Source organism: Chrysochloris asiatica, unplaced genomic scaffold (assembly GCF_000296735.1).
Source record: "Chrysochloris asiatica unplaced genomic scaffold, ChrAsi1.0 scaffold00097, whole genome shotgun sequence".
In the NCBI taxonomy this organism is placed as follows: Eukaryota; Metazoa; Chordata; class Mammalia; order Afrosoricida; family Chrysochloridae; genus Chrysochloris; species Chrysochloris asiatica.
In genome coordinates, this window is record NW_006408615.1 from 7,222,744 (window position 1) to 7,232,263 (window position 9,520).

Sequence of the window (9,520 nt, forward strand, 5' to 3'; positions counted from 1 at the left end):
ATGCGAAAGCTGGACAGTGAATAAGGAAGACCGTAGAAGAATTGATGCTTTTGAGTTATGGTGTTGGAGGAGAATATTGAAAGTGCCATGGGCTGCCTAAAGAAACAATGGATCCGTTCTGGAAGAAGTGCAGCCAGAGTGCTCCTTGGAGGTCAGGATGGCCAAACTGTGTCTCTCATACTTCGGACGTACTGTCAGGAGGGACCAGTGACTAGAGAAGGATATCATGTTTGGTAAGGTGGAGGGTCAGAGAAAAAGAGGAACACCCCCAGCGAGATGGATTGGCAAATTGGCAGCATCAATGGGCTCAAGCGTGGCAACGATAGTGAGGTTGGCCCAGTACCGGGCAGTGTTTCGTTCTTCTGTGCATAAGGTCACTGTGAGTCGGTACCAACTTGATGACACCTAACAACAACAGCAGGGGTACTATGTTATAACCACCAATTAGTGGATGAGAGATTTCAGACTGTGGTGATGATGACAATGGTGTGACTCAAGGGTCATGGACAGATGGCCACACAAGGCCTGTGTGAGATGGGTCATGTGTTTACCATTGGCCAAGACTTTCATAAGAGCCTGGCCTTTGCCCTGGTGGGCAGAAGTCATCTGGTGAGATCAGGCAGAACTGGCCAGCTTACGGACCATCTCATGTCTTCACTGGTTTCTTCCTCACAACTGATTCTGGTATCTCCCAGCCCAGCTAGCCCTGCATTGTTGTCCTTGGAAGTGTTGATATCCACCCATGGCTTCATGGAATGCATTCTGGCTCAGACCCATAAAGCACCCCTCAATCCACAGTTATGCAGGTGAACCCCTCGGGGTAGGTCGGTACCTCAATTGTGATCACTTCCACCTGGACGTTGGTCGGGAGGGGCAGGCTGGGCTGGAAGCGCTTGGCCAGGGCCACAAGGAGATGCAAGGTGGCCAGCAGGTCCTTGCTGAAGATAGCTGAGAGGAGAGAGGGGAGCAAAAATCAAAGACAAGAGATGCCCAAACTTGTCACCGAGGGGAGGCTTTGTGGACCAAGGAGATTGGTGTCCACCCTTCTAGAAAGCAAAGATCCAAGATCTTCATATCCAGACCCTTTACACAAGCAATTATACCTGCCAAGAAAGACCAAGGATATCATCTACCAGGTGAACAAGGCTTCCGACACAAAAACATTCACCGCAGCCTTCTTCATTATTGAAAACAGCTATGAAGGACTTCAAGAAATTCATGGAAAAAATGGAACAAAAAGATAAAGTTTTTTCCAGGGATTTTTTGAAGGTCCTTCCTAAGTATTGGTTGACCGGTGCTATTTGGGATGGTCATTTTACACCCCAGATCCTGAATGGGAGACTTTGTATGTGACATGCCAAACACTGGGTTGGAAAAGTGACTCCTCACCGTCACCCAACCTTGGGAAGCCCACTTTACTCCTTTCAGCCTTAGTTTTCTCAGCTGGAAAACTAAGATAAAGAGATGGGAATGGAAGGAAGTTTATACCAAACCATGGTATAAACTTAGCACTGAAGGATACACACTGGACTGCTAACTGCAAAGTCAGTGGTTCAAACCCACCAAACACTCCTTGGAAACTTTATAGGGTCCCTATGAGTTGGAACCAACCCTTTTAAAACAACAACAACAAACGCTTTTAGCACCTTGGGAGTTCTCAATGCCTCGTTCCAATTCTGACTTTCCCATCTAATTAATTATTTAAAATATAGCTGTTGTTGTTGTTGTTAAGTGCCATCGAGTTGCCGGTTTATGAAGAATGAGCAAAATATCCAACCTTTGCCACTCTACCCAATTCCATTGATGATACTGTTGTTGTCAAACTGGTTCCACTCATAGCAACCCTGCATAGGGTTTCCTATGAGCGCCTGGTGAGTTCGAACTGACCTTATGATCAAGTGCTTAGACTTTTAGCCTGGTCAAAGAAAAATGCAGAAGACTGAGTGGCCATCCAGCCATCTAATGCAATAGTTAAGACTTGGCAAACACACACCCAAGTGTTCCTCATCCCTCTCTGTCTGCTATAGTAAATTACTGCAACCCAAACTTACTCCCCTTTTCTTTAAAAGTAATCACTCCTTCTCTTGAATTAGTAGCCAATCCCTACTCTGAGGACTATCGAATGAAGGACTATCGCAGGAACGGAAGAAAAACCACCACATGCATCGTTTATAATGGCCAATGATAACCACCGCCTGGAGAGATTAATGGTGCGGGCCAGAGACCGCTTGATGAGGATGGTCAACAGGAACATGACTAGACAGACAACAGAGTCCCTGAAATTCCTCGGACTGCTGCCTCAGACCTGAATTCTCTCCCCTTTCCTTTGGGGAGAAAGAGCTGGGAGATTTCTGCTCCCCGGTCCTTCTGAGTCTAAATAAGTGCTCTGCTCTTTGCTCGGAGTAATGACTCTGAATACTGGCTCCTTCAGCAGCAGGGAATAAAAAACTCTTTCTTTCTGTTTTCTGGTTACAGTATTCCTCTCAAAAGATTGGTGGGCGTGTCCTAGGACCTGGAACTCAATAAATATGGATCACCCTGGTGGTCTGGTGTGTACTGTAGGTTAAGACCTGGACTTCTGACTGCAAGTTTGGTGGTTCAAAAACTGCTCCTCAGAAACCATATCCAGGGTCTCTGTGAGTCGGAACCGACCGGACAGCGCTTAACAACAACCATGGTGGAGCAGTGGGTTATGTGTTGGGCTGCTAACCACAAGGTCAGCAGTTTGAACCCAGGAAGATGAAGTACATCTCCTGTACAGATCCAGAGCCTGGGGAACCCTAGAGAGCAGTTTTACTGTGTCCTGTAGGGACGCTGTGAGTTGGGACCCATTCAAAGGCAATTGATTGTTTGAGGTTATTAACAGAGCCCCTAGATATCGCAAACTGTTAATACACTTGGATGCCAACAAAAAGCTACAGGTTCAAGTCCACCCAAAAGTCTGGAGATCTGAAAAATTAGCCACTGAAAACTCTATGGAGGACAGTTGTCCTCAGACACACAGGGGGTCACTATGAGTCAGATTGAACTTCGCAGTAAAGTATTTTACCATTACTGCCATGTTTACTGGAATTGGCTTCCCTGCTTTCTTAACTGCAGTCTCAGCTTACTCATCCATAAAATGGGGAGAAAAGCAAACCATCCAGCCCAACAGTGGGCTGAATCCCACAGCCGGGTGATCCGCTCAGCCTTATGTGGAGTACCGAAATGTGTAGGACTGTTTGCTCCTGAACAGATGTGTGTGTGTGTTGCTCCTTCCATCCCAAGACAGATGAGGGTGAGCTTCCTGGGTAAGCAGGAGCCCGGTCCACCCTGGCTGGGGCCCCACGTACTCTCCACACTCCATGGAACCTGCTGCTCCTCCACCTGCAGACTCTGGTTCACAGCCCCCAGGACCACTGTGAGCTTGCGCCGTTGGCTGGTGGCTGTCAAGGCAATTTCCTCCACTTCCAACTTGAGGGACGCCAGCTTCTCTGAGGGTGAGAGTAGGTGGAGAGAGGACTGTGAGGAACCCACGGGGACCCACGGCCAGCCCACTTCCTCTAGAGGCTGGCCGGGCACATGCATTCCTACACAGCTGCAGTCTGACCCGACGTGCCACCAGCTCCATCCACACAGCGTGTGCTGGGAAGAGCGCTGGTGTCAGCTCAAGGACACCCTGGGTCACAGGCTCTTGGGAAGGACCCTAGGGGTGGGAAAGGTGGCCCTTTCCTCCCGGGACTCTTGTGGGGATTAGAGGAGGGGAGTCATGGAATAATATCCAAGTTCATGTCAGTAACCAACCCTCGCCTTGAGAAGGGACCGAGTGATGACTGTAAGCTATATAGACCAGGGACAAGGATTTGGGGGGAGGGGAGGAGGTGGGATCGGGAGGAGGGGACAGCCTATAAGAATGCTTCATGGAACCACCATGGTTTGTCCTGGAGGTGGGAGAGCACATGGTTTGGTCAATAAAAAGCAAGAACTGTGACCCCAGAGCTAGGCAGAGGTGGGAGGAGGGGGCAGGGGGAAAAGCCCAGCAGTATGGCCAGTGGGCCCGGGTGGGGGTTGTGGGGTGAGACCCTGGCCACCCTGGGCAGCCACATACGGAAGAGATGATGCAGGATGAGCCCATCGAACATGTCCTCCTCCAGGCTGCGGACCACAATGTGCTCGGGCAGAAGCGTGGCGTTTATCCACTCCATCAACACCTGTAGGCCCAGGGGACACTTCACTGACGGCTCACGGCTCCTCACCTGGCTCAGCTCCGCCCTTCTCCCACCAGCCAACGCCTGGCCATCCTGCACACCAGCTGCCATGGCTCCTCTCCCAGGAAGCCCTCCCTGATCCCACTCACCATCCAGAGTCCTGATGGGAGCATGTATGTGGTGGCACACAGTTGGTGCTCAATAAGTGTTTGCTGTTGCAGTCTTTCACCAGGTCTTATCCCACCATCTCAGGAACTACCCACGGGGCCAGATGCCCATCTGCCCACAAGAAGACAACTTCCAGAGACATTGGGGTCATTGAAGGCAGCCATACCTTTTGCAGTTCTTCAAACTTGGGGTCCTTCCGGGAGCCGGGTGGCAAGTATTTCTTCTTTCCTCCTGGAATCAGAGGGGTCAGGGGTGTTGTGGAATCCCTGCAGGACGCCAGGAGTCCAGTACCAGGGACTACAGGGAACTGGGTGGTGGAAATGGAACTGTGGAGCCATAATCCCTGGGCTCAGAATCCCAGTTTCACCACTTATTAACAGAGCCACCATAACTGTATTATATTACCCTCTGTGCCTCTGTTTCCTCGTCTGTAAAAAGGAGGCAGTAAACGCTCTACCACCCATCTGTTAGCATGTCATACTGTGGTGGTGACTTGTGTGTTGCTGTGATGCTGGAAACTATGCCAACGGTATTTCAAATACCAGCGGGGTCACCCATAGCGGGCAGATATCAGTAGAACTTCTGGACTAAGACTAGGAAGAAAGGCCTGGTGATCTCCATCAAAAATTTAGCTGTGGATCATAACAGATGGCTGTTTGATATGGTGCTGGAAGATGAACCTCCTAGCTTGGAAGATACTGCGAACACACGGGACCTTAACAACGGACTCAGCACATCAATCACCATGAAGTTGGTGCTAGAGCAGGTAGTGGTTCATTCAGCTGTATGTGGGTCACTGTGAGTCAGAGCTGACTCTAGGACAACTGACACCCAAGCTCAGAGGACTAGATGAGATGTTGCAGACAGTATAGTACATAGCGCAGGCCCAGAGCAGCCCCACCACTATTATTATCAGCAGCTCATTCCTGTGGAGAAGTGAGGCTAGGAGGGGCAGGGGAGACCGCTACAGAAGGCGCCAGGGCGGAAGGTGGCTCAGGTATAAAAGAGAAGACATAGACAGAGGGGAACAGAATCAGGATCACCAACCCCACCCTCGGCCCCAGCCTGATGCCCCCAAGCACCGCACCCTGGGGGAGGTCCTCCTCAATGTGCAGTCCCAAGTCCTTCGGGAGCTGCAGCAGGTTGTAGAGAGACTCAGGCTCCATCTTCTCCTGGAAGAAGCAGAGACTGATGAGTCATGTTTGGAGAAGCCCTGGACCCCCATCCCCACTGTGTGTGCCTGACTGGTCCCCGCCCCAGAAAAATGGGACAGGAGTAGGTTCCGGTCCCAGAGGTCCAGGCTGCCAGGCCAGGAGTTCGGGATAAGGTGAGGTGAGACGGCCAATGGAGAAAGGCAGAGAAAGGAGTGGGGCTGAGGGGGCAACAGAGCAGGGAACCGGGGCCTCCCCCTCTGAGGGTAGAGTGGCCTGGAGTCTGTTTGTGTTTGCAAACACCAGGTCGAGACCCGGGACTGAGAGGGGAAGAAGGATCATCAGCCCAGACTGGGGAGGAAGTGGCCATGGAACGGAAGGAGGCCGGCTGGCGTAGGGCTGCCCCTCTCCCAGCAGATGGTAGAGATCAAGCTCTTCCCTTCCTGGTCACCCTGGAGGATGGGGGTGCCGAGGGGCATGATCCAAGAAGCCACAAACCCTCTGAGCTGCCCTCCACCCCACGAGGGTCGGAACACATGGGCAGCTGTCACTGCCCAACCCCCAATTCTAAATGAGGGTCCCAATCCTATCTCTGAATGGGGCACATCACCCCCCACCTCTCAGGGTGGGTTGGGGTTCATATCCAAAATGGTACCTCCCTCAGCTGGGTTCCAGACAGCACTGCCTCCTTCTGGCTGTGTGGTTTTAGACAAACCCCCTCCCCTCTCTAGTCCTGCTGGTTCCTGCTGCACGCTTGGGCCCACCCCTGCTTCCAGAATCTTCTGCTCTGCTCACACTTGGGTGTGAGGGGCACAGACAGAGCGTGAATGACTCTTCTTCCTCATCATCATGGTTACAGCACTAAACCTCCTGCCCAGGAGAGGGGGCAGCTCAGGGACCAGCCCACCTTCCATTCTGATACCACTTCCTCCCAGGGAACAGCTTCATGGGCGGTTGATGACTTCTGCCCTCCTCCTTCCTCTCTCAGCCCTTGGGTCTTCCCTGACAGGCATTTGGAGTTGGGGGGTGAGGGACAGGGGATGGTCAGACAGCTGGAGTCAATGGCGAAGCCCCTCTTGGCAGCTCAGAAGTAGGGGTCCTCTCAGCTGTGTGAGTCGGTGTTCACGGGACCTGGAGCCACCCTCCTCAGATTAGCAGCCAGTCTGAAGGACATCTTGTGGCTCCCTCACACCCTAAAGTGGAGGGCCGGGAGAACATAGCCTCTGGGACTAACTCTGTCCCCTCAACCTAAGCTTCCTGTTGGACACCAGGACCCCTGTTTGAGGTACGTGGCCAGAGAAATGGCCTGGATTCCAGGCTAGCATCTCCTCATTCTGCTGTGTGGCTTTGGGCAAGCCCCCTCCCTCTCTGGTCTGGAAGGAAGGACCAGACTGGAAGGAAGGTGAAACAGACTGAGACATGCCTCCAGCCATTTAGTGGTCAGGCAAGGCCCTCTCTGCCCTGGGCCTGCATTTCTACATGGGCAGACTAGGGGTGACTACCCCACCCCGCAGGTGCATGAAGCCTGAGGACATGTGGGGGGGATAAAACACTTGTTCCCTCCCTGCTGTAGGAGAAGGACAGACCTTCCCTCCTGCTGAGTCCTACTCCTCACCCCTCAAACGTGGGGGTTGGGGTGCAGCCCCTCAACACTGCACATTGAGTGGGAGCACTAATGCTCAGTTTCCATGGGAGGCCACCTCTGCACTTTGTGGTGTCCACTCCGCCTCGACCCAAAACGTCACAACAGAAAGTTCCAGCAGCCGAGGGTTCCCAGGGGCAGCTACGATTCCAGGAGGACTCACCTGGCTGCGTCCTCCTCACAAGGAAACCAAGACTGCGGCAGCTCTCAGGGTCCCAGGGTCTGGGTTTCCAAATAAAATCTGGTTCCAGGTCCCCCAGATCAGTGGGGGGAGGGGGCGGGCCGATGCTCACTTCCTGTGGGGCCCTCAGCTTCTGCAAGGCACTTCCTCCTCTGGGTGCTGCAAGGCCCTGGGAGAGAGAGCACGCTTAGAAAGTGAGTCTCCCCTACAAACCTTCTAAGGCCTAGCCACCCCTCCGGCCCTCTCTGATGTGCAGACAGTGAAGAATTCATGTTTCTTATTTCTCCCCTCGCTTCTTGCTTCCTCAAACCAAGCCAGGTCTTCCCTAGTGCTCCCATCTCCAGAATGGTAACCATTACCCACCTAGCTGCCTCTGCCAGAGCTTTGTGAGCTTCCTCCACCCTCAGCTCCCTGCATCCAACCATCAGCATATTGGGGCCCTGCTCCCAGTTCTTATCCCTCCACCTCCATCTGCTGAGGGACCAGCAAGAGCCTCCTGACCCTCCCTCCTGACTCTCCCTCCTGATCCTCCCTTCTGCACAGCTCTGCTTACCCCCATCTTCCGCCCCCATGGGGTTCTCCACAACCCAGCTCTCAGCCATGCCCCCTACTCACTCAAACACCACCTATGTAGATGTATCCGTTAGTTATTGCTGCATAACAAAATACCCCGATCCGGTGTGGTGCTGTGGGTTAATGCACCAGACTGCAAAGTCGTTTGAACTGCAAGGTCGGCAGTTCAAGCTCATCAGCTATTCCTTGGAAACCCTATACAGGGTTGCTATGGGTCGGAACTGACTCTATGGCACTTAACAACAACAACAACAACTAGCTCAAAGCAACAACCATTTTATTTAGTGTGTGGTTCTGTGGGTTCAGCTGGGCAGTTGTGGTCTGGGGCAACATGGGGACTTCTGCAAGGCTCCCTTGTGTTTCTGTGGTCAGCTGCTGGTTCAGTTGGCAGGCTGCCTGCCAATCAGGGCTGGCTGACTGTTGACCGTGTGGGCTTTCATTCCACAGCGGGCCAGCTCAGGATCCTTTTAGACTTGTAGACTCAGCGCCACAGGGGAGGGAATCCCAGGGCACAAAGCTCCACTTATATCCCCTGGCCAAAGCCAGTGTGGAAAGGAATTACCAAAGGCCATGGGGATGGATGTAGCCATGATACAAACAGTAGGTGACAGTACATTTGGTGACCTTGATGGGAAGCGGGGTCAAAGCCATAAATAGAACAACCGGTCACAGGGATTCTGAGCCATTCATTGTTGATCCTGAATAGTTGAACATCCCGCTAAGGGTTTACTTAATCAAAACCTAAAGTCCCTGAGTCACTACAGCAGAACATCCACAGTCCAGGCCTGAGTCAGCTCACAGACTCCCTCAACTTTCACAACTACTCATATTCACTTCTTGGCTGTGTTACAGATACAGATAAGCACATTCATACCCGCACACATGTTGTTATTCGGTACCATCACGTCAGTTCCGACCCGTAGTGACCCTATGCACAATAGAAGGAAACACTGCCTGGTCCTGCGCCAACCTCACAATTGTTGTGAAGCTGAGCTCATTGCTACTGCCACTGTGCCAGTCTATCTCACTGAGGGTCTTCCACTTTATAGCTGACCCTCCACTTTACCAAGTATGATGGCCTTCTCCAGGGACTGGTCCTCCTGATAATATGTCCAAAGTATGCGAGAAGAAGTCTGGCCATGTGTGGAGTATCTATATCTATATATCTATACATATATATACACATATACAGAGAGAGAGAAAGGAAAGGCAGAGACAGACAGACAGGGACACACACACACACAGAGAGAATACCCTGTGTGACACTATATGGTAAGTACTGGACGCACAAGTTCACCAGTTCAAACCCACCAGCTGCTCCTTGGAAATCCTATACAGTGTCACTGAGTTGCAACCTACTCTACTACACTTCACAACAACATAGATAAATAAACAGACAGACAGACAGATAGACTGATTGACTGATGATAAATAGATTATAGATAGACCGATAGGTAAACAGATTGATGATAGCTAGATAAAAGATTGATAGATAAATAGATGATAGCTAGAAAGCTAGATGATAGATAGATAGATAGATAGATAGATAGATAGATAGATAGATAGATAGACAGATAGATAGGCAGATGATAGATAGATAGATAGATAGATAGATAGA

General features: G+C 51.5%; 1 protein-coding gene across 1 annotated transcript in view; it reads right to left on the reverse strand.

Moving 5' to 3' along the window:
- PARVG (parvin, gamma) overlaps positions 1-5,521 on the reverse strand; it is a 21,578-nt gene extending 16,057 nt beyond the window's left edge. The window contains exons 1-5 of the mRNA XM_006866840.1: positions 5,443-5,521; positions 4,522-4,586; positions 4,088-4,190; positions 3,333-3,473; positions 833-948 (exon numbers count right to left, since the gene is read on the reverse strand). Coding sequence (XP_006866902.1) covers positions 833-948; positions 3,333-3,473; positions 4,088-4,190; positions 4,522-4,586; positions 5,443-5,521 — 504 coding nt within the window. The remainder of the gene's footprint in view (positions 1-832; positions 949-3,332; positions 3,474-4,087; positions 4,191-4,521; positions 4,587-5,442) is intronic.
- Positions 5,522-9,520: the final 3,999 nt, after the last annotated feature.